We start from the raw sequence: 23,752 nt of genomic DNA, 5'->3' as shown, positions 1-23,752 counted from the left end.
TTATATGCTCGCCGATATATTAATATCTCAAACTCTATAAAATCATATTTAAATATTTTTCTTAACTTAAGTATAACATTAGTTTCCTACTGAATTTTAGAAAAAAGTACTTTCTAATAAAATAAAAAAAAGGTTTACGACATTTACCTCAAAATTATCTTTGGATGCATAATCATAAGGGAAGAAGATAGCCAACTACATGACATATAACATAATATCCAATATATGATGATCATATATTCTAAGTTTAAAAATGAATAGTTAAACTATATAAACGAAATATATTGCATGCTTGCATATACTAAGTTAGTATATGACAATATGTGCTCAATATCACGATTATTAGTAAGAATGGTATTCACTAAAAATAAATAAAAAATACTTGGGTTCATTTTTAGGGGTGAACCCTTATATTCACCTCCTTTATTTTAGTCAATTAAAATCTGATACATAATAATAAAAATAATAATATGTAATTTAATTATAAAATCTAATTTGCCACTAAAACGAAATTAGGTATCGGTTTGAGTTTATTATAAAAGGTTAGGGTTTAGATTTTATGATTAAATGAGGTTAAATATCGGTTTAGGTTTATAAAGTACAATTACGGTTTAGATTTTATAATTAAACGGATTAAATATTGGTTTAGATTTATAAACAGATTTAGATTTTACAATTAAACGAGGTTAAATATCGGCTTGGATTTAGAAAATACGATTAGGGTTTAGTTTTTTACGATTAAATGAGTTTAAATGAGGTTTGGGTTTACAAAGAAGAATTAGGGTTTAGATTTTGTAATTAAACGAGATTATATATCGGTTTGGATTTATAATTATAGCTTTAATTTATTATGTAATTTAAGTAGGATTTGACATAACATGTTTTTATTGGTTAATGCAAAAGGAGGTGAATAAAAGGGTTCACCCTTGAACCCAAGTTTTGTTCAAAATAGATACAAATTTTATTTTATTTTATTTTTCTCATACTAAGAAAAAATGATGATAGCACAATTTATATAATTTTAACCACGGTTTCCGGTTTAGAAAAAAAAATTACTATTAAAAATTTGAAAATTTCCAATATTAATTAGATAAGGAAGAGGAAAAAAAAGGCCAGTCATGTTGTGTTATTGAAGGCCCAATTGTCTAATTGGGAATCTTTTGTTTAGTTTAATATGTAATCCTAAGTACAATAATCGAGGAATAAGTAGGTTTAAAGGTAAAAGTAGTATAAATATGAATGTAACGAATCAAGGTAAAATTAAGAAAAAAAAGGTTAAGCTAAGAGGGTGAACAAAATCCTTCATTGGTATCAAAGCTAATTGTTCTCGGTGACCTACAATACTGAAAAGAAATCAAAGGCAGAAAGTGAGTCGAGTGATCGAGCAATAATAACAAACACAAAGAAATCAAACAGGTAAACATAAGATCATACATGAAGCTAAGTAGAAATGTGGTGTGTGATGGGAAAATTATAGTATGTGGATCATAAAGATGAAGGCTGCTTAAGTGTAAGGAGTTGCACAAAGTAGTGATTGAAGGAGGTATCACCGAGTCACAAGTTAGTCATACATGCACATGATGCAAAGAAAATATTGTTGGAGTGGGGAAAACTAGAAATGAAAGATGAAATTGCTCTTCAACTGTTGTTCAGTGTTTTGTTTCTGGAGAAATTTTCAGTACTAGCGCACATTTCCGATTCCAAGACTTCAAAAGATGCATGGAAAGTGTTAAAGCTGAAGTTCTAAGAAGATTCAAAAGGCTCCATGATAATGATGTAAAGGTTTGATCATATTTTTAAGACATCTGAATTAATACATAGTACATAAAAAAAAAAAAAAAAATCTAAACCCAATTTCATTGATAAGAGGAGTGGGGAGTTTAGAAAAAAAAAAAAAAAATCTTCGAAGTACCTCTAAAATAATTAAAGCAAAATTTTAAAAAAATTCTAAATTAAATTATAATTGATTTTGATTTCAATTACTTTAATTCCAAAACTACCATTTCTAAATGCAATTAAACACTTTCTACACGTAATTGAAGTAAATAAATGATTGACAATGTTCCAAATGTACTCTTCTTATAATATAACTAAGATTTGTTTTGTTTGAAAACCGATTTGATATACAATTTCTTACCCATGTATAAAATATGTATGTATTTATTGCTTGCTTGAATTAATGAATCAAGTTAACAAAAACAGATAGGAAGCTTAAAAGTTACAGAAACGAAATAAATCAGAAAGAATCGGAGGCATAGATAGCCACATGGGCGGAAAAAAGCCCTAACCATAGCCATTGGCCAATGCATGGCATATTCATATAATGACTCTTCTATTTAATTTCACATCTCTCTGTTTATTGTCATCTTAATTGCTAACTTGGTGTATACATAAACATGGACCGTGTTGAAGATCCCCATATCCATATATGGGTCTTTTTTTCTCTAACAATTTCCTTCTCCAAAAACAAACCCTTGCTTACGGAGCAATCAAAAAATTAATACCATTATAATTTAGTGTTTAAACTTTGTCTCGGGATCGTTCATAAATGTATGTATAAGTCAACATGGCGTAGAGACACATGGAGCAGTCGATTTTACGTAAGTGTACCACACGATGCAACATTAGGCGCGTAGAGACATTATATTAAAATAAAAGTCGTATTAATCTCCGGCGAGTCTTGCTTTTTACGATAGCTTTTTGAGCATCTCCGGCGGCGTGGTCACCGGCCGTCAACTTCACCATGCATCATCATCATTATCAACATGCATCATCATCGTACATTTATGTACACATTTAATTAACGATCCGTTGACAATTTACGTGTGAGTGTGTATATAAATATATAATCAAGAACTTGTAGCTGCTTAGAAAGAAAGGCAGTGGTTAAATGTTTTAAGCTGTCTTTAGTTGGAGACAAGAGAAGGAAAACGTAAATCGAAATGGGTTCTTCGTCGAACGGAGGAGTGCCACCTGGTTTCCGGTTTCATCCGACGGACGAAGAGCTTCTCCATTACTACTTGAAGAAGAAAATCTCTTACCAAAAGTTTGAGATGGAAGTCATCAGAGAGGTTGACTTAAACAAGCTTGAGCCTTGGGATTTGCAAGGTACTCTTTTACTTAAGCATATCACAATTCATTGCTTGTTATTAATCATTTTTGAGATCTTAATAGCTCTTCTCCACTTCTTGATTATTGGATATATATATATATATATATATATATATATATATATATATATAGATATATATGCATGAAAAGTTCATTGTTATACAATTCTCTAATTTGTATGTTATCTTTTTATTTTTTGGAAGAGAGATGCAAGATAGGATCAACACCACAAAACGAATGGTACTTCTTCAGCCACAAGGACAGGAAATATCCGACGGGGTCAAGGACCAACCGTGCTACTCATGCAGGGTTCTGGAAGGCGACGGGACGTGACAAGTGCATAAGGAACTCTTACAAAAAGATAGGAATGAGGAAGACACTTGTGTTCTACAAAGGTAGAGCTCCTCATGGCCAAAAGACTGATTGGATCATGCATGAGTACCGTCTTGAAGACGCTGATGATCCTCAAGCCAACCCTAGTGTATGTCTTTTATTTGATCAATATTTAAATTATAATATAGATCAGTATCATCATTAGAATTGCATAAAATCTCTGGTTTCCATACTATATGTTTTCTAATTTATTTTTTAAATATGAATATAAAAAAAAAATCGATTAGTAATATATAATTTTTTATTTATAACAGTTTTCCAATTTAGAATTTTTGGACAAAGCCTTAAAATAGTTTGTGACTGCACTGTATATTATGCTGCAATAAATTCAATTTATTGGTTAGAAATGTGGTCTATTATATTTAATCCATTTGCAACATATTTTATACGATCATGTAGGAAGATGGATGGGTGGTATGTAGAGTGTTTATGAAGAAAAATTTGTTCAAGGTAGTAAATGAAGGTAGCTCAAGCATTAACTCATTGGACCAACACAACCATGACGCATCTAACAACAACCATGCACTTCAAGCTCGTAGCTTTATGCACCGAGACAGTCCATACCAGCTAGTACGTAACCACGGAGCCATGACATTCGAACTTAACAAGCCTGACCTTGCTCTTCATCAATACCCACCAATCTTCCACAAGCCACCTTCACTTGGATTTGACTACTCTTCAGGACTTGCAAGGGACAGTGAGAGTGCGGCTAGTGAAGGGTTACAATACCAGCAAGCGTGTGAGCCGGGTTTAGACGTTGGTACATGTGAGACAGTGGCTAGTCATAATCATCAACAAGGTCTAGGTGAATGGGCAATGATGGATAGACTTGTGACTTGTCACATGGGAAATGAAGATTCCTCTAGAGGGATTACGTATGAGGATGGTAACAACAATTCGTCCTCTGTGGTTCAGCCAGTTCCCGCGACGAACCAGCTAACATTGCGTAGTGAGATGGATTTCTGGGGTTATTCTAAATAGATGTTTATATGTCTTTCTTATGAGTCTACGACAATATAAGTGTTGGTTTGTGTGTGTGTGTTCTTGATTACATGTTTTATTAATTTAGTTGGAAGCAAATTGCTTCACAAAAACCCAAATATTATATCTACTGTTGGAATGAATAATAACAAGGTTGATTAGTGCATAACTTGATTCTACTCATATATCGCTTTTTGGTTTTTGTTTTGCAATGCAATGCAAATAAACTGCTACAAGAACTTAAGCTTATCATGAGTCATAACGATTATATTTGTGACACATATATAGGTTAAATTTTGTTTCTTCATAACATTATCATCGCAAATACAATTTCGTCTCGAAAATGTCACAAAACATTGTGACAATCATATTTAGTGACAATGGCAAAAACATCTTATACACAATAGCTACTAGATATTCTATTAAACATTTTAAGATTTTAAATATCTTATGTACTAGATATTCTATTAACCATATTAGTTCATCTACTATCTACTATATTTAAATATCTTTTAACGTCTTAGGTTTTAACCGATAACCATGTTTTAGGAAGAAAGAAAAAATGAGGAGAAATGTATTGTTTCGCTTTATTCTTCAAATTTTTTAACCATTTCAGAATATATTTTTTTCTACACCATCCGTTTATATCTATATATACATTTTTGCAGATATTTTGTGAAATAAATCCTGGAGTTCGAACTTATTTACAATGCCTGTCACTGGCTTTTAATTATTGGTTTTCTTTTGGCAATAAATTGATTAACAAACAAAAAATATTCCAAATATATTCTAATCCCATATATCACGCAAATTTCTCCAAAATTTAAACTAGATTTCGGAAACTATTTAAAACAAAAAAATTTGACAAACCAAAATACAATTGCAATCCCTTAAAATGAGCAAAACGCACCTAAATATATTTTCAATCAGTTCACTAAATCTTATTTCTCCAATATTTGAACTAGATTTCGACAACTATTTAAAACAAAAAATTGTTTGACAAACTAAAATATAATTGCAATCCCGTAAAATATTTATTTAAATTAGCGGTGTACCGCGGAGTTTTTTAACGGGACGGGTTTGGCGAAACGGGTTTGGAAAGATGTTACTTAATAACAATTGTAAACTATAAAATGTAAATATTTTATAGATAAATATAATTTGCAGACTTTTATATATACTAATTTTAAAAAACAAATTGTTTCCGCGGTGTACTGCGGGTTATAATCTAGTTCCTTATCAAATGAGAAACAATGGAGCAAAAATATTATTTTCAAAAATTAGTTAAAACCAAAATCTAAAATTTTAATTTTCTAAAATTCTAATGATATTTAAAATAATATTTATTTTGTCTATATGATAATTTTATATATTTAAAATAAAATTCTAATTTAATATAACTTTGATGAGACTCTCATGTTAAATCATTTGAATCGTTTAAAAATAATATTGATAGTAAATAAATTTCTGAGAATTCTTGTAAGAAACCCAAATAAAACAGGATAACTTGCAAAGTTGCAAGTGTAACACTACATCAAAACTTATTAATAATTACACAAAAGTCTCAAAAACTAATAGAAATAATATTCATCGTTTGGTTACCACTTACCACTCATCATAAAGATATATTTTATTTTTTCTACAATTTTAATTATCATTCCTCAAATATTTTCCTCTTCCATTCCTCAATTTGTTTTACTTTGTTCATTCCCTTTTTGCTCTTTTAGTGGTCATTATATACCTACTGAGAATTCTAGTTAGAAAAAACAAACAAACAAAATAATCAAATAGACGAGGAAAATTTAAACTCAACGCAAATGAAAAACAAACGTATCATTACATCAAAACATGATAAAATTATATAAAACTCGGATAAACTAACCAAATTTTAAGATTAGAAAATAACTAACAGTTGATTTTAACGTTAACAAATATTCAATTGTACAAAATTTGGATATTTTGTAAAGGTCATGGCAAAAAAAAAGGTGAACCTTGCTTGGATTGGGAATCAAAAGATGCGAAAGGCAAGCTTCAAGAAGATGATGCTAAACGGGCTGATGCTTTCGTTAAGAAAATAAGTGAGATGACTTAGCCACCTTGTGAGATGACCACACCACCAACTTACATTCATATTGCACAATATGGTCACATCACAAGTTTACTTTCACTAGCCCGTTCAGAATCCTCTAAAGACTGGCTTTCGGATCTTTCGATTCCCGATCCCAGCAAGTTTCACCTTTCTCATGTTTGTTACTTGTCACTTATTTTTTCTTTCTTACATTTGTTATAAGTTTTTATGTTGTGTGAAAAAAAGTTATGCATTTGTGGTCTTATATACAAAAAACCAAAGATAAGGGATAAGGATGTGAGAATCTAAATATGTAAATTTACACATTCAATGCCTCATATTAAGTATATTTAGGGTAAGCAAATCTGACAAAATCTAAAAATCCCCACATACTATTTACTCTTTGTCAATACCATTTCAGAATTTAAAAATGTTTGAATGGATTGTTTTGACAACTTGATGAATAAATTTAGGTTATTTCTTTCCCTCTATGTTTATCCTCATCCTTCTAACATTGTGATTTGTTTTCACTTTCATTTCACTTTCACGTACTTTCTGATAGGATATAGAGAACAATCTATGTTGCATGGAAACGGAAACGGAAACGCGGAAGCGAAACATTTCGGAAATGAGAAACGATTTTTTCTTAAAATTAAGGATTATAAACGTTTTGGAAACGTATACACACATTCATATATATATATATATATATAACAGTAACATAAAACTATATTAAAGAAAAAATGGTTTAAACAATACAAGTCCAAATTATCAATATTAAATAAGTTAACTAAAATTCTAAAAGATCAAGATTAAAAGGTTTCAAATATTTAGACCAACATTCTCATTCTCATTTTTATAAGTTTCATCAATGATAATATAAAGCTCTCTTCAAATCTGGTTTATCAAGAGAAAGATCTTAAAAATCAGAATTTTATAAAATTAGTTATATGTATTAATAATCTGAATATTTCCAATTTTAGTTATTAAATTTTCAAAGTCAATAAAAACAATTTGTCGTATGTCTATTTCAGAAATGTGAGTTTCTGCTTTGGAAACTCACGTTTCCATCGTGTTTCCAAACATAGATTTCTAGGAAACGCGTTTCTGTGACAATTTTCGTGTTTCCGAAGAGTTTCCGTTTTCGAAACATTTCGGAAACTGGAAACGGACCTCGGACCGAGTTTCCATGTAACCTACAATACACAACAAAGTTTTGACTTGGAAAGTATTTAGCTTGTTCATTATAAGAAGATGATCTTTATAAGGATCTACTTATTTTGGAACTTAACTTGTTCTACGCAATAGATTAAACCCGATTAAGAACACGTCTAATCCTAACTCTAGTTTGATCCTATTCACCCAATCGTGAAACACTAATAGAGATAATCAAACACTCACCTTCTAAGCCTTATTATTTTAGCTATGAAAATTATAAATCCACAATAATCTAGAGACTAGAGTGTTAAACGAGGGCTCATGGCCTCTCTAGACTATATTACACACCACACGAAAACCCTAATCGTAAGAAAATCGTAAATTTCCACAAATGTATTAACCTTGCTCATTAATGTTATATTTTCCTTAAGTTTGTCGTAGATAATATTTAGTGAATCTCTAATACAACTCGCATCTTCAAACACTACGCCAAGTCAGCTCATGTGTCCTTGACATGTCATATCATCCTCTATAGTTTGTCACGTCAGATTTTGCATCCACGCAGCTTACAGACTCTTGATGCCTGCTGCAGCTCCTAATCGAACAACAAGCTGTTCTAGAATCTGTATCTACACTTTCACTTCTTAGGTTTTGTAAATTTCACCTTCACTTATATATAGTCAAACCCTAAAATCTTCTAGGGCCATGTCAATTCCCTAACACTTTCTCTGTTTTAATCTCTCTGACCACCTCCGTTTTTGTCCATATCTCATGCTCATTGGCCACAAGTCATCGCTTCCACGCCGTTTGTGTCCTACATGTAACTATATATTGCCTTTATTATATTACTCTTTGTCGTTTCGAATTATAGATTTATAATTCTTTGTATTTTTTGTTTCTAGAGATATATATCCGTAAATGTTAATGAGTTTGCAAAGTGAAGAACTTGAGCACGATCATTCTTTAAAACACTTCAATTTTCAATTTTGATCGTTGTTTTCATGCCTTATTTTGCTTTGGATTTTGCATATTCCACAAAATTTTGTCGTTTGGTTTTGCAAGAACTATAGAGAATTGGATGCATAAGAGTGACTTAAATTGCCATGTGTATGAAACTGATCGATTGGAAGGTTAATTATTCTCTACTCCGAGGTTTATGTCAAGTGCTTATATTGGTAAAAAAAATCTTTAATTCCCCGAATATTGCGAACCGGAAATTTGTAGAGCAATTAAGTTGCAGTTCTACTAAATGAGGATGAAGTTATGTCTGTAAATCTAGGTGTCTACTTTAGCTTTGAAGTTTACAAATCTCACTGCTATAGTAATAGTCTAGAGTGTTAGCGACGACTCATGGCCTCTCTAGACTATATGTACACAACATGAAAACCCTAATCCTAAGAAAATCGTAAATCTCCACGAATGGATAAACCTTGCACATCAATGTTATATTTTCCTTAAGTTGTTGTAGAGAATATTTAGTGAATCTCTACAATAACTCGTATCTTCAAACTCTACGCAAAATTAGCTCCCACGTCGTCTTTTACATGTTACATATCATGTCTCTAGTTTCGTCACGTCAGCTTCCATACTCTTGATGTAGGACCGCGAGTTCCAACACTTGATGTGTTAGTTTTACAAATTAAACGAGGGTTTGGGTTTATAAAGATGAGTTCAGATTTAGATTTAATTTTTTTTTTTTTTAAATAATACTAATATTAATAATCAAAACCCCTTTAATGGGCCTCGGGCTGAGGCCTTACAAAAACATAGATCATGGAATCTGACGACTACACCAGAGGACGAGTTCTAATCCCGACGGTGGTCGGAAGTAGAGACGACCTACTTGTTAAAAGTAAATGTAATTGTTAAATGTTGGTTAGATGTGACAAAATATCAAGCAATATAAATGCTTGATTTGCTTAAAATGGTTATCACTTATTGAACCTTTGATCTGACAGTGAAAACATTCTTATTTTGAATCGAAGCAAATGTACATGCCTAGCTAGAGTTTAGAATCCAATTGGGGTTGTGATTTCTGCAACTTCAAAGCTCACAGAGTGAAAACACTAATTTGTGTTTTGCAATCGAAGCAAAATTCACATTTTTATGACACATCGGTATTACTGTATGAGACATGCAATTGTTGAGAGTGAGTAATACTAGTTCTTTACAATGTAAGAATGATTAATTAGTTGTGAAAATATTCTGCTACTGCTCATTGCTATTTGATCTTCTGCTACTTAATATTGTTCAACGGATCACATCTCTCGACTAACTTATATAGTCCCAAATTCCATCACAATATTAGTTGTGAAACTTTTTACCATACTCGCCACTAGTGATAAAATCGCAATGTATGACTAAATTGTGACAGAGCGTTCTTGGTAACAACAAATATTAAACCAATGGGTGACTATGTATATCCTTAGAAGCATGATAAAGCACCATTGAAAATTTGAAATATATCAAGAAGATTCAGATGGAAGTTTTTTTAACATTGTCAAAAGGAGTTCCAATCGAACAAAGTGTACATTTTGGAAGCTCTTAAAAAAAGTAGAAATGGCTTAGAGAGTGGGAGCTCTCTCGGCAGTTCCAGCGATGACGGTAAGCAAGTTGTTTCCAAAAGGATCACTGAGATGCTTTGCAAGGTTCTCAACAGGACCTTCTCCGGTAACATACGCTTGGATAAAGAAACCGAGCATCGCAAACATGGCTAATCTCCCGTTCTTGATCTCTTTGACTTTGAGAAGAGCTCCTTGCTCAGGGTCCTTAGCAAGGCCTAGAGGATCAAATGGACCTCCTGGGTGTAGCTTGTCCTCGAAATCCTACCAAATATTTGCATTTCAAGTTTAGTCATTTTCCCATGAGTAATAGCTAAATGTAGAGACTAGAGAGTAATGTACCAATCCGTTGGTGATTCTGTAGTACTCGGCTCCACCGAGGAGAACAACCTCAGCAACTACGGCGAGAACAAGGTTGATAGGGATGTTCTTGCCAAAGTAGTTCAATGTGTTTCCATCAAGAAGCAAAGCACCAGTCTGCAATCAGTATTCCAAAAAGAACCATCTCATCACATCAACACATTCTTGCTTTGCTAAAGAATCTAAGTCTGAATGTAAATAAAGATTAGACGTAGGCAAGAACCTTAAACCAGACAGCTTCAGGGCCACAGTTAGCGCCATATTTGTTTAAAGCTTCAGGAATGATGAAACCAGCTGCTCCTAACATAGCCCATCTCGCATGGATCAATTCAAAAGCTTGGTATCTACAACCACATTCATTAAAGAACCAATCTTAATGACAAATTCGATAGATATAGCTCAAAGCAAACACAAAAGGTTTAGGATAAAAGAATCTACTTACTTAGCAAAGTTCTCAGGCTTCTTTCCAAGACCAAATGGGTCATAACCATAACTGCAAATTCAGATTCAGACCAATAAACCTTAAGCACAGAATCCAAAAGTAGGCATACATACAAAGAGAGACATGAAAAAGTGTCTTACTCTCCAGCAACTTCACCGTTTAAGTACTCTGGGATCTCTGATCTATCCAAAAGACCATCAGGCAAGAAAATTCTCCTGTCAGGACCTGCATAAGAGTCACAATTACAAACACATTCACAAAGAAACAGAGCAAGAAATGATTATAAAAGGGATTTAGAAGACACATACCATACCACTTGGCGAGCTCATCGCTAGTCTCAGAGACAGCCTTGGACTTAGCAGGAGCTGGCTTTTTCTTAGAGAAGAGAGCAACAGTCTTGAACGTGGATGGGCTTGATGCCAACGGAGCAGACGATCTTGAAACTGCCCTGAAGTTAAGGGGAGTACCAAGCATTTCCGACACACCCAAAGACGCCATTCTTTTAGTCCAAAGTTTCAAGCTTTACTCTGGTTTAACACTAGGAAGAGCTAAGTGAAAGAAGGAGGAAGAGACGAAACTGCTCCTATAAGGTGGAGAGTAGGATTCGTTCAGGATTTTGATTGGTCTGGATTGAAAATGTGAAATATGATTCTGTCCTCTGATTGGTTGTGGATGCTGATGTGGCTTTTAGATTGGTTTTTGTTGGATAATTTATTTTATCCATATCCTCTGTTTCTCCTTTTGTGTGGCTAAGCTTTCACCTATACAGCAAAATGTGTTACAAGAATCTCAAACACATGAAAATCTCAACTGTTAAATGTCATCCACAAGCCTTTCACAGTCCTAGTTGGGGTTTTCAGTAAATTCCTTGGGACATTTGGAATCACTGTGGTCCTGTTTACTACCGTAATGTAGACGACAACCGGAATTTTCATATAGACGTAAAACTCCCAAGCTCAACGGTTAGATTTTCACATTGTATCAACAGTTATGAACATACTCATTACACCAAAAAGAGAAACGAATCATCCGACTAGTCCTAGACGTGAACATACTCTTTCTACAAGGAGTTTCCCACAATTCTATAACATATACATCATGTGGATCGAAACTGAAGCGATTGAGCCGCAGGATCATGTACATAGAGAATACGAAAATTTAATCATCTTGGTTCACAGTGCCGGTTCACACACAGTACTACGGTAGAATCGAAAGAGCTATAATGAATTTATGCCCTTTGGCCCTAGAGCTGAGCTCACTGTGCCACTATACGCACTATTCTACCTCCTTAAACTGAGAGAAAATCTCAAACTCAACCTCCATATTGATCCAAGTTGAGCCATAAAGAACAACTCATAGCACCAAAAATCAGCACTCAAACCATACACATTACCAGAATGATAAATCAGCCACCTAAATTATGCGAATCCATCTTTATACCATACGTAAAATTGTACAAAAAGAAAGGAGATTATCACTAGCCCCAAATCTACATTATTGATCTAAGAACAAACCAAACACTACCATTTACTTGGAAGCTGCAACAAATCCTAAAAGTTCATCATTTTAACCACTTGTCGATTTCATTTGTAGTAGCTTTCACAAGCTTCTTCGTGCTAACAACAAGTTCATCAATCAGTGAATCAACTTCATTCCTGTCAACAAATCACCAAAGTCAAAATCATCATCTTCTTCTTCAAATCCTTAATCACTAAAAATCTAATTGCAGACAAATACTCACAGAGATGGTTTTCCAACGTTGTAATAAGAACGAGAGTGATCATAAGCAGCTCCTCTTCCAACACCATAGCCAAAACCTACACCAATTCCACAACCAGCTCCAAATCCAAGACCAAATTGTAATCCAGGAACTCCTGGTCCGAATCCTACACCTGTTTTCATCAAACCAATCTCTACTCTCTTAAACCAAAACTATCTATAAATAGCTTCGAGCGATTCGCGAGTCTGCGATCAAAATTGGGAGAAATTAGAAATTTACCTCCGATAAGACCGGCGCCGAAACCAAATCCGCAACCGACACCGAGTCCAAAAGCTGGACCAACTTTTCCAATGTCTCTGATCCTAACTTGGGGAAGTTTCCAGAGCAATCCTTTGTCATCGTCTCCGGTTCTTCTTCTGTTGCTCATCGTCCCTTTCGCTCTCTCTTTCGGCGTGGATTCGCCAATACATACTTTAAATGGGCCTATATTATAAGGCGCACTCTTATTTCTCAAGGCCCAACTTCAGCCCAATAGTCATATAGATCTCATTTCACAAGCGATATTTGTTATGTTTATTTTATTTTAATCTTTTGTTTTATATCATAATGAATTTTATAGAAGATATCTGTTATGTTTATATTCATAATGAATTTGTTTTATATCATAATAATATGGATTTTCATTAACAACATTTTTTTTAATACATAAAACTAAAAAACCCACAATTATTCTCAAATTTTCACTTTGTTTTCAGTTACTTTATATATATTTGCCAAACATATTATATAATATATGAAGATTTGTTCTTACATATATTTAATGGATTGATGCCTCATTAGTTTTATTCTCAATTTCAAAACTAAAATTAATAACAAATCTTTCGTAAAACTATTAAATTTTAGATTCAACTAGATTAAACTCCATCCAATATGCATGTTTAATTTTTAAAACTAAAATAAATTTAACAAAAAGATATATTAAAATCTTATTGTAAGTAGAAAATAAATATATAATATTTTATTTTGAGAATTGTTTATTTATATATTCGTTTTTTCCTTATTCGAAAAATATTATACATGGAAATTACTAGTCAAATCATCATCTAATTTACATCTATTTACAAATCTATCGTCTACTTTACCACTAAAAATGTGTTTACTCACAATCATATTTTCTTGTTGAAGTATTCTCATTCCCACCACGTATAAAATGATTATATGAATGCATAAAGCCAACTACATGTGTTTTTATTTTCACTTTCACATAGTTTTTTAACCACTAAAATTATTGATTCATAAAATATTTTGAAAGAAAATATATCACATAGCAATAATTAATGATTTATTTATAAGAAAAACTAGAATAAGTAAAAATTACTCGATCGCAATGAGTCTATAATAAACCAATAAAGGTTGAGAAATTTGATTGGACAAAATTATAAGCACAATGATAAAAGATTAAGGCTTATAGATTCTATCGCAAGTAATAATTCTTTTCATTTTATATAAAACTATTTTGCATTTAAAAATATGTTTATCATTATTTGTTGCATATTTTGTACGAGAAAATTATTTGAAAAAATTCTATGCATGTTTTAATGTTAAAAAAAACTCTGTTGAGTGTATTCACGAGCCACTCAATGTAATTTTTATCTGATGTGAACATAATATATGCCTAAAGAAAAGTTTGAAACTCACCCTTATATTCAGATTGATGTTGTGGACTAATGTTGAAATATATTCTAGTATAAGTTCTAGACCACATGATTTCATATAAACTTAGGTCCAACTTTCACCAATTATTATGAAACATTTGTATTGGGTCTTAAATTTTTGCGACCCATTTGCAGATATTTTTGTTTTGTTTAAGCCTCGAAATTAGCAAAACTACCCCAAAATTAACAAAAATGCCCCATAATTAACAAAAATACCTTATAATTAGTAAAAAGTTCCATAATTGACAAAAAATGTCCAAAAATTAATAAATAAAAATTATCAATGTCTCATAATTAGGAAAAATAAATCAGTTTTTATTTTAGAAAAGCGTCAATTTGTTTTGTATTTGGCCTTGGATTTTAGATTTTAGTACATTTCTTATTATATTAAAGTATGTATATTAATCAATATTAAACTACTATCTTATTGATCATCATTTAACAGTTTATTCATCTAATATTTTCATCATTATTCATCTAATTCATCTGGTTCAGTATATCAACCACCATTTGACAGTTTCATAATAGTCAAAATATTTTCCTTCTTCCTTAAATCGATTTTTTAATACCAATAAGTGGAAGTTTGACCCAAAAAGAAAACAAACAAGTTAATGGGCTTACTACGGCCCATTAATAAACAAAAACGCACCAAAACTTCATCTTCAACGCCGGGGACTTTGATATCATCTGCGCCGAACAAAAACTCTGCAGAAACCCTAATTTTCGTCAGTGATTGATTCTTCCGTTTCCACCATGGAAGAAGTATGCGAAGGAAAAGAATTCTCATTCCCTCGTCAAGAAGAAGATGTCCTCTCCTTCTGGACTGAAATCGATGCTTTCAAGACACAGCTCAAACGCACTGAGAATCTTCCTGAGTACATCTTCTACGACGGACCTCCTTTTGCCACCGGACTTCCTCACTACGGACATATCCTCGCTGGTACGATTAAAGATATTGTGACTCGGTATCAGACCATGACTGGTCACCATGTCACTCGTCGGTTTGGGTGGGATTGTCATGGCTTACCTGTTGAGAATGAGATTGATCGGAAATTGAATATTAAGAGGAGAGATGAAGTTATTAAGATGGGAATTGATAAGTATAATGAAGAGTGTAGGAGTATTGTGACTCGTTATGTTGCTGAGTGGGAGAAGGTTATTACTAGGTGTGGTCGTTGGATTGATTTTAAGAATGATTATAAGACTATGGATTTGCCTTTTATGGAAAGTGTTTGGTGGGTTTTTTCTCAGCTTTGGGAGAAGAATCTTGTTTACAGAGGATTCAAGGTTTGTTTGGCATTCTTCTTCCTGCATTGATGTGGTTTTGAAGTTTCGTGGATCGTGATTTTTGTATTTGGGTCAATTCTGGTTTGCAGGTTATGCCGTACAGTACTGGTTGTAAGACACCTTTATCTAATTTTGAAGCTGGTCAGAACTATAAGGTAATGTTGTTGTTATTGTGTTCTTCAGGTGATTGATTTGTGTTGTATAGTTTGATCTCTGATATTGGTAGAATGTGTGTATGTACAGGAAGTCCCTGATCCTGAAATCATGGTGACTTTTCCGGTTATTGGGGATCAAGATAATGCTGCTTTTGTGGCATGGACTACTACTCCGTGGACTCTTCCAAGCAATCTTGCTTTGTGTGTAAATGCGAAGTTTGTCTATGTGAAGGTTCGTAACAAGAACACTGGAAAAGTGTACATTGTTGCTGAATCTCGGTTGTCTGCTCTTCCCACTGATAAGCCTAAGGCCAAGTTAAGTAATGGACCTGCTGGTGATACTAAGAAAGCAAATCCTAAAGCTAAAGGTGCTAAACCTGAGAGTGCAGCTGATTCTTATGAAGTTTTGGAGAAATTTAATGGAGCTTCCCTGGTTGGGAAGAAGTATGAACCTTTGTTTGATTACTTTAGTGATTTCTCAAGTGAGGCCTTTCGAGTAGTAGCAGATGATTATGTCACTGATGACAGTGGTACTGGTATTGTCCACTGTGCTCCTGCCTTTGGTGAAGATGATTATCGTGTTTGTCTTTTGAACAAAATAATCAAAAAGGTTAGGTTTGACTACATCTTCCTTATCACCCTTGCTAACATCAGGCATGAACTTTGCTCATTTGTTGTTTCTCTCTTGTTTAGGCTTACAGTATCTTCAAGAACCCATTCTCAGTTTACTCTAATAATCTTGCTTTATCTCATTGTGTTAAATGTTCTATATATGTTGCAGGGGGAGAATCTAGTTGTTGCTGTTGATGATGATGGGTTGTTTACTGAGAGAATTACCCACTTCAGTGGCCGTTATGTCAAAGATGCAGACAAGGATATAATTGAAGCCGTTAAGGTGATTACCGATGCTTGATAATTAGTCAGTTCAGATCATAATGATTTATCTGTTTCTTAGAGAATCTAAGTGCTTTTTGGACCATTGGATTTCTTTACTGTAGGTGATTTGTTTCATGAAGTAATATTATTTTTATTATTTCAGGCCAAGGGCAGGCTTGTTAAAACGGGAAGCTTTACTCACTCATACCCATTTTGCTGGCGATCAGACACCCCACTCATATATAGAGCAGTTCCAAGTTGGTATGCTTCATTTTCATATGAGTTTGAGCTAAGGTCTTAGTAGTTGGATCATTTAGTGCTAGTTCCAGTGAGACGGTCTCTCTTGTCCTTGCCTTGAACTTTGGCTCTTATGATTATATCTGGCAGCCCCTTTTCGGAGCTGTATTAGGTATCTTTGTGTATTTTTTTTGCAGAATAATCACCAAACTGTTTAGGATATTTTGATTTCCCATGTTTTCATTTATTTATTTTAGATTTCATATGTAGCATCTGACCTAAATGGCACGTAGTTATGGTCATAACTTATGAACTTTATTCTGTCGTTTTTCAGGTGTGGTTATGACTTTAAAGTTTTTTTTTGTGTTTTGACCTGTTAGGTTTGTGCGTGTGGAGCAGTTGAAAGAAAAGTTGTTAAAAAGCAATGAACAGACAGAATGGGTACCTGGTTATGTGAAGGTCGGTAGAAGAAAGGATCAGTACTCTGAGTATATATTACTAGTTCGTTTTGTTAAGTTTCTGATATGAATACATTTTTTTGATTAATGTGCAATTCAGGATAAACGTTTTCACAATTGGCTCGAAAATGCAAGGGATTGGGCAATCAGCCGAAGTAGATTTTGGGGCACGCCTCTTCCGATATGGATAAGTGATGATGGGGAGGAAGTTGTGATCATGGATTCCGTAGAGAAGCTTGAAAAGCTCTCTGGTGTTAAGGTCTCTTCTTTTGTTTTATTTACATCTCTCTTTATATCAGCAAATAGCTCACTGATGCTTTGGGAAAGTCTACTGTCATGATCTCGGTACCTTTATATGCAACCATTTGCTACTACTCAACTGTTGGATAAATTTTTCTAGAAGTCTTCCTTATATGTTCTGTCAACTTTATGACACTCTATGAGGGTTTGGTCTTTATTTAGTACTGGAGAATGTAGTTGTCAAAAAGTCTAATACTCATTTGTTTCTCTGATGATTTATGGTACAGGTCTTTGACCTGCATCGTCACCATATTGATCATATTACAATTCCATCTAGTCGTGGCGATGAGTTTGGTGTGCTCCGTCGTGTAGAAGATGTAAGATGAACCAATTTCTTTCATTTATCACTTATCCGGGGTCTTATCCCAAGCTTAAGTTTATATACGCTTTTACAGGTTTTTGATTGTTGGTTTGAGAGTGGGTCAATGCCTTACGCGTATATCCATTATCCGTTTGAAAACAAGGAGTTATTTGAGAAGAACTTTCCTGGTGATTTTGTGGCTGAAGGTCTTGATCAGACTCGTGGATGGTATGTCATTCCATATCTTGACTGTGGGGAGAAATATTAGTTAAGCTTTAGCATTTAAAATTATTGGATTGATATTTTGGTGGTTACGTGATGAAAAAAGGTTGCTTTTTATTAAGGTCTTTGAGAATGGAAATAAACCTTTTACCTTGTAGTATTGCAAATCTTAGTTAGTGTTTATCATGTCAACCCAAGATAGTTGCAAAAAACCCATATCATTTCAGTTCTCATATTTTTTCAAGAGTGGATTTCTACATTGATATATCCTATAAGCTCTTCTGACAAATTATTTCTTGCTTATCTCTGGGTTTGTTCCGTCCCTCTACTTTATGATATCTGGATCTTAGTTACCTCAATGATTGCACTTAATTAAGTTATGAGTCGATGCTAAAGGAAGGTGTGATCAATTTACTATGAAATGTGATTCTAGAAGTGTTTTGAAACGGGCATAATAAACAATATTTTTTTCCTAAGTAGAAAATAAATAGTTACTAAACTTGTCGCTGGGTATCTACAGGTTTTATACTCTTATGGTGTTGTCTACTGCATTATTTGAAAAACCAGCGTTTAAAAATCTGATTTGCAATGGTCTTGTACTTGCTGAGGATGGGAAAAAGATGGCTAAGAAATTACGGAATTATCCACCACCTTTGGAAGTCATAGATGAGTATGGGGCTGTAAGTTTTCCCTATAATATGCTCTTGTGCTGCGTTTTGAGCTTTTTCAAATGTTCTCTAGCTAAGAAAATCTTGGCAGTGTGTGTACGTAATAACTTAGTGACTTTACATGAACCTTGATAGGATGCTGTGCGATTGTACCTGATAAATTCTCCGGTTGTACGTGCTGAGCCACTACGCTTCAAAAAAGAAGGAGTACTCGGTGTTGTGAGTGATTTTGGTGGTTGAATTTATTGCTGCTTTATTGCTGTTTATTCGTGGTTGTTGTCTGAATTTTTTTCTGGTCCTGCATTGGGATTCACTAGGTCAAAGATGTATTCCTTCCATGGTACAATGCATATCGGTTCCTCGTTCAGAATGCAAAGAGACTTGAGACTGAAGGTGGTGTGCCCTTTGTTCCTACTGATCTGGCAACTATACAGTCAGCAAACATTCTTGATCAGTGGATTCACTCAGCTACGCAGAGTCTTGTTCGTTTTGTCCGCGAGGAGATGGATGCCTATCGGCTTTACACTGTAAGGTTTTTACATGTTATTTTCAGCATGATATGGTGTTCGCATTAGAAAACCGCCATCACTGTCTCCTGGTATTTATTACATCTTGGTTTTTGTTTTTCTTGTTTAGGTGGTTCCTCGTCTCTTGAAGTTCCTCGACAATCTCACTAACATATATGTCAGATTCAACCGCAAGAGATTAAAAGGCCGTACGGGGGAAGATGATTGTCACACTGCTCTTTCGACTCTATTCAATGTATACTAAAAATAGTTGCAGAGATATATTGTTTGTGGTCACCATGATTTGAACACTTGTTATATCTAATTATTGTCTATTTTCAGGTGCTCCTTACTTCTTGCAAAGTGATGGCCCCGTTTACACCTTTCTTCACTGAAACTTTGTACCAGAATCTGCGGAAAGCGTGTAAAGGTTCTGAGGAAAGTGTTCACTACTGCAGTATTCCACCAAGGGAAGGAATGGTAAGACTCAAGTCCACGTCTCTATATCCAATAAGAGAATAAAAGTAATCTGAATTTTGCCTGCTTATATTTTCTTTCTGTGTTTGAATAGGAAGGGGAGAGGATTGAGTTAAGTGTTACGAGGATGATGAAAATCATTGATCTTGCTCGGAACATTCGTGAGCGTAACAAACTACCCTTGAAAACTCCTCTAAAGTGAGTGTTGGTACTTGATCGTTTTCAGTTTCTGCTTTGTTAACCTAAAACATGAAAAAAAATTCACACATGCTTATCCTTGTTGTATCAGGGAAATGATTGTAGTCCATCCCGATGCTGATTTCTTAAATGACATAACTGGAGTACTAAGAGAGGTCTGTGGTGTTACAGGAACAGTAGTTTATCTTCTTGAAGTTTTAACTAATATTATAAATATGAAACTTTTTGAGATTATTGAGAACCATTTGATATCAGCCAATGATAGCTATGTGGATTTATCCTGTTTAATTTTGCATTGCAGTATGTCTTGGAAGAACTTAACGTGAGATCGCTTGTACCATGCAATGATACTCTGAAGTATGCATCACTAAAAGCAGAACCAGATTTCAGGTTGGTTAAGTTTTCTGTCTGTGTTTTTCTTTAAACCGCTGAGCTCAATGTGCTTTAGCCTTTCCAAAGGGATGTAGAGTGAAATTTTACATGTTCATTCCTGCAGTGTATTGGGAAAGCGACTTGGAAAGTCGATGGGGCTTGTTGCAAAGGAAGTTAAAGAAATGTCTCAAAAAGATATCTTAGCATTTGAGGAGGCTGGGGAAGTTACTATTGCTAACCACTTGCTAAAGGAAACAGATATCAAGGTCTCTCATGCTATGATGTTTTCCTGTGAGATAGCGTTAAGAGTATGTTGTTAATAGCTAAATTCTGACACATATCTTTCATGTGTTGTTCAGATTGTTAGGGTTTTCAAACGCCCAGACGATTTGAAAGAGAATGAGATTGATTCAGCTGGAGATGGTAAGAAGCGTAATTAATTATCACTTCTCTGTTGGTAGGATACACATATAATACTTGCTTTCTTTCATGATGCAGGTGATGTTTTGGTGATTCTGGATCTACGAGCAGATGATTCTTTGGTTGAAGCAGGTTTTGCCCGTGAGGTAAAGATATATAACTTCTCTAATAGTGTACTAGTCCTAGATGAAACCAAAGCAATACATTTTCTTATAACTTGTATATCTTCTGTGGGGTTCTTCTTCAGTATCTTAATATTTTATTTGCATATAAAGCGATGTTGTGCTTATGAGCTTAGTTTCCCTGTGTTAAAGATTGTAAACAGGATCCAGAAACTAAGGAAAAAGTCAGGTCTGGAACCAACAGACTTTGTGGAAGTGTACTTCCAATCATTGGACGAGGATGAATCTGTTTCTAAACAAGTTCTAGTCTCTCAGGTAACTAGTTTTTGTTTGTTACTCAATTCATCTGAACTTAAATTCTACTTGAAATTTACGAATGTTTCATTGCTTGTACGTAATTATTTGTTCAGCTATGGATCAAACGAAAATTTATGTTTCCAACATGAATGTCTTCAACCACATGCCTTAATTCTGTCTCATCACTGTTGTTTGTTGAACAGGAACAAAACATCAAGGATTCAATTGGCTCCACTTTACTTTTGTCTAGTTTAATGCCATCACATGCAGTAAGTCATCAACACTCCCATATCTGCTTATTTATTTGCACGGCAGAAGCTTAATGTTTATCCTCCTATCTTTTATGTAACAGGTCATAATAGCCGATGAGACATTCACCCCAAAAGAAACATCCGATGAGAGTGTCAAAAAGGTTCCAAAGTTGTCGTATAAGATAAGTTTGGCTAGACCGGCTTTGAAGTTCAATGAAGAGGCTGTTCTTGCTTTATACTCAGGTGAGTCACCATCTCATCACAATAGATTCTCACTGTCAATTCTCTCTCGCTTTCTGTTTAACGTGTATATTTATGGTTCCAGGAGATGTGAAATCTGCAACCGGGCTTCAAACATACTTGTTATCAAGGGATCATTCGAATTTGAAGTCAGAGTTCCAAGCCGGAGATGGGAAGGTTCGTTAGTTAAGCTTTTGTTAACCCAAATCGTTTACTTTATCATTTTAATGTATCTTGTATGGCAGATAACTGTAAGCTGCATTGAAAATGTGCCTGTTGCGACTGTGGTTCTTGGCGAACATCTCCATTTGAGTGTCGGCGATGACTTATTGAGCAAGAGGAACGCATGAGCCGTCCCTCCGGTTTTGTTTGATTTATTGTGGTAACTTGGGATTTATTTCCCTTATTTTTCTTCTTCCATATCTTACCTATAAACTACTTATTTAGATTGTTGCAAAAAGTTAAATCTCAGTGTTGAGACTCTCTTTTACTCGTTCTATTTGTACAATACTAAACTTTTATTCATCTCAAAATTTATGGTTGGACAGATATGTGATTGAGTCCAGTGACCAAAGTTGAACATTGATTTTAGTACAGAGAAGGCAAGAATCTTGTTAAAATCTGAAATTACCTTAACAAAATTTGATTAATGTTTCGGTTGTCATTTGGGTCTTAAAACCATGGGATTCCTGATGCCTATGTCCATTTAATTATGGTCAGCTTTTGGACAAGCGACATGGGCAGCCCATAGTTTTTAATATTACACTTATGAAGTATTGTACTTATATTTTTAATATTAAACTTATGAAGTATTGAAATTATATCATTGTGTGAAACACTTAAGACTTAAGTATGGAGTTTTGAATAAATGTGTTCATGATATCATGTATTATTTGGATTCATGGACTGTCCAATCTATTATGGTTCTTTTTAGGTTTCGTCTAATTTAGACATTGCTCATTTGGGCATGGACAACCCATTTGATATCCTACCTTTAAAGGATCCAGATTTTCGTTAAAAGCATTGAAGGTAACATTAAATCTTAGAAACTATGTCTAGAGAGATCAGAGATGTGTTAGTCAAGTGACAAAAAAAAAATCTGATCATATTCGTTCATGGAAGAGACCCATTGTCAAATCATGCTTCCTTTACCACCCTTCACCAAAGTTACGTGCACTTAATTTACGCCATTTAACTTCATTTTTATAATTATGTTTTCATACATTTCGAAATTGTTTATAAGCAAATCAAATTTGAAAATAAAGCAATTAAAAAAATAGATATGATATTAAGATTAAAAAACATAAAGTAATAAACTTAATTAGACCTATATTTTAGATTTTGGTTAGCATTTTTTTTTTTTTTTGCGGATTTATGCTAGATCGGTTTTGAGAATCAGGGTCTTACTAACATGTGTAGTTTCAATATTAATCGATCAGAATCAAGGTCATACGTTCATCATCATCACATATATATTTCCGTAATATTTTCTAACTTATTTTTCTTATCTATAAGATCTTAACTAAAAACGATAAACATGTGATGATCATGATACGTTTGTGGTATATATATGTTCATGATCATTTACTTGACTCGGCCATCAGCCAATTCTTTTTATTCACGACACAAAAGTAATGAACAATGCACGGATTCTTCGAAATGAAAGAGGATCCGTGGCACAAGCTTCTAGTTTTAGGATCCTGCACTTGAAATACAAGGTTCCTTTACCTAAAAAAAAGAGAGAGAGTTGTGGATGAAACATATGGAAGGAGATTTGCAGTTTCATCATCGAAACATGATATCTGGATCTGAACATGTATAAAAGAAGACATGTGTGTCAAACTGAGAGTGGAGAT

General features: G+C 33.9%; 4 protein-coding genes and 1 non-coding gene across 6 annotated transcripts; 2 read left to right on the top strand and 3 right to left on the bottom strand.

Moving 5' to 3' along the window:
- The first annotated feature begins 2,810 nt into the window (after positions 1–2,810).
- Positions 2,811–4,652, top strand: NAC070 (NAC domain containing protein 70). Of its 2 annotated transcripts, NM_117103.3 has the most exons (3): positions 2,811–3,108; positions 3,315–3,592; positions 3,904–4,652. In NM_117103.3, the coding sequence occupies exons 1-3, from the start codon at positions 2,943–2,945 to the stop codon at positions 4,483–4,485; spliced, it is 1,026 nt and encodes a 341-aa protein (NP_192773.1). In that variant the 5' UTR covers positions 2,811–2,942; the 3' UTR covers positions 4,486–4,652. The 2 variants fall into 2 exon arrangements, with proteins under 2 accessions (NP_192773.1, NP_001329933.1); NM_001340661.1 differs by lacking the exon at positions 2,811–3,108 and having other exon boundaries at positions 3,268–3,592.
- Positions 4,653–6,429: 1,777 nt separating this feature from the next.
- MIR832 lies at positions 6,430–6,762 on the bottom strand. Its single transcript, NR_142322.1, has one exon. It is a non-coding gene; the product is annotated as a microRNA ath-MIR832 precursor (primary transcript).
- Positions 6,763–9,922: 3,160 nt separating this feature from the next.
- Positions 9,923–11,765, bottom strand: LHCB5 (light harvesting complex of photosystem II 5). The gene is made up of 6 exons (NM_117102.4): positions 11,383–11,765; positions 11,215–11,299; positions 11,075–11,125; positions 10,856–10,976; positions 10,615–10,749; positions 9,923–10,536 (listed from the first exon to the last, which is right to left on the bottom strand). Exons 1-6 carry the CDS (start codon positions 11,570–11,572, stop codon positions 10,276–10,278), a joined length of 843 nt encoding a protein of 280 aa, NP_192772.1. The 5' UTR covers positions 11,573–11,765; the 3' UTR covers positions 9,923–10,275.
- Positions 11,766–11,812: 47 nt separating this feature from the next.
- AT4G10330 (glycine-rich protein) lies at positions 11,813–13,277 on the bottom strand. The gene is made up of 3 exons (NM_117101.4): positions 13,074–13,277; positions 12,816–12,966; positions 11,813–12,729 (listed from the first exon to the last, which is right to left on the bottom strand). Exons 1-3 carry the CDS (start codon positions 13,219–13,221, stop codon positions 12,636–12,638), a joined length of 393 nt encoding a protein of 130 aa, NP_192771.1. The 5' UTR covers positions 13,222–13,277; the 3' UTR covers positions 11,813–12,635.
- A 1,822-nt stretch (positions 13,278–15,099) lies between these two features.
- AT4G10320 (tRNA synthetase class I (I, L, M and V) family protein) lies at positions 15,100–22,501 on the top strand. The gene is made up of 25 exons (NM_117100.4): positions 15,100–15,796; positions 15,886–15,951; positions 16,040–16,561; positions 16,733–16,846; positions 16,991–17,088; positions 17,445–17,523; positions 17,623–17,781; positions 18,050–18,139; positions 18,218–18,351; positions 18,866–19,025; positions 19,149–19,232; positions 19,331–19,540; positions 19,650–19,775; positions 19,862–19,999; positions 20,091–20,194; positions 20,286–20,349; positions 20,496–20,584; positions 20,691–20,832; positions 20,926–20,989; positions 21,065–21,132; positions 21,301–21,423; positions 21,609–21,674; positions 21,758–21,899; positions 21,982–22,073; positions 22,142–22,501. Exons 1-25 carry the CDS (start codon positions 15,263–15,265, stop codon positions 22,244–22,246), a joined length of 3,573 nt encoding a protein of 1,190 aa, NP_192770.2. The 5' UTR covers positions 15,100–15,262; the 3' UTR covers positions 22,247–22,501.
- The last annotated feature ends 1,251 nt before the right edge of the window (positions 22,502–23,752 follow it).

Source organism: Arabidopsis thaliana, chromosome 4 (assembly GCF_000001735.4).
Source record: "Arabidopsis thaliana chromosome 4, partial sequence".
In the NCBI taxonomy this organism is placed as follows: Eukaryota; Viridiplantae; Streptophyta; class Magnoliopsida; order Brassicales; family Brassicaceae; genus Arabidopsis; species Arabidopsis thaliana.
This window is presented reverse-complemented; position numbering and strand designations above follow the sequence as displayed.

Bases quoted from the DNA above. Each gene is read 5' to 3' on its own strand.
- NAC070 (NM_117103.3), top strand. From the start codon at position 2,943: ATGGGTTCTTCGTCGAACGGAGGAGTGCCACCTGGTTTCCGGTTTCAT. The intron at 3,109-3,314 runs GTACTCTTTTAC...ATTTTTTGGAAG, and splicing joins TGAGCCTTGGGATTTGCAAG to AGAGATGCAAGATAGGATCA. The intron at 3,593-3,903 runs GTATGTCTTTTA...ACGATCATGTAG, and splicing joins ATCCTCAAGCCAACCCTAGT to GAAGATGGATGGGTGGTATG.
- AT4G10320 (NM_117100.4), top strand. From the start codon at position 15,263: ATGGAAGAAGTATGCGAAGGAAAAGAATTCTCATTCCCTCGTCAAGAA. The intron at 17,782-18,049 runs GTCTCTTCTTTT...TTTATGGTACAG, and splicing joins AAAAGCTCTCTGGTGTTAAG to GTCTTTGACCTGCATCGTCA. The intron at 19,541-19,649 runs GTAAGGTTTTTA...TTTCTTGTTTAG, and splicing joins ATGCCTATCGGCTTTACACT to GTGGTTCCTCGTCTCTTGAA.
- LHCB5 (NM_117102.4), bottom strand. From the start codon at position 11,572: ATGGCGTCTTTGGGTGTGTCGGAAATGCTTGGTACTCCCCTTAACTTC. The intron at 11,300-11,382 runs GTATGTGTCTTC...ACTCTTATGCAG, and splicing joins TGAGCTCGCCAAGTGGTATG to GTCCTGACAGGAGAATTTTC. The intron at 10,750-10,855 runs GTTCTTGCCTAC...TACTGATTGCAG, and splicing joins CTGAAGCTGTCTGGTTTAAG to ACTGGTGCTTTGCTTCTTGA.
- AT4G10330 (NM_117101.4), bottom strand. From the start codon at position 13,221: ATGAGCAACAGAAGAAGAACCGGAGACGATGACAAAGGATTGCTCTGG. The intron at 12,967-13,073 runs GTAAATTTCTAA...TGATGAAAACAG, and splicing joins CGGCGCCGGTCTTATCGGAG to GTGTAGGATTCGGACCAGGA. The intron at 12,730-12,815 runs GTGAGTATTTGT...ATTTGTTGACAG, and splicing joins AACGTTGGAAAACCATCTCT to GAATGAAGTTGATTCACTGA.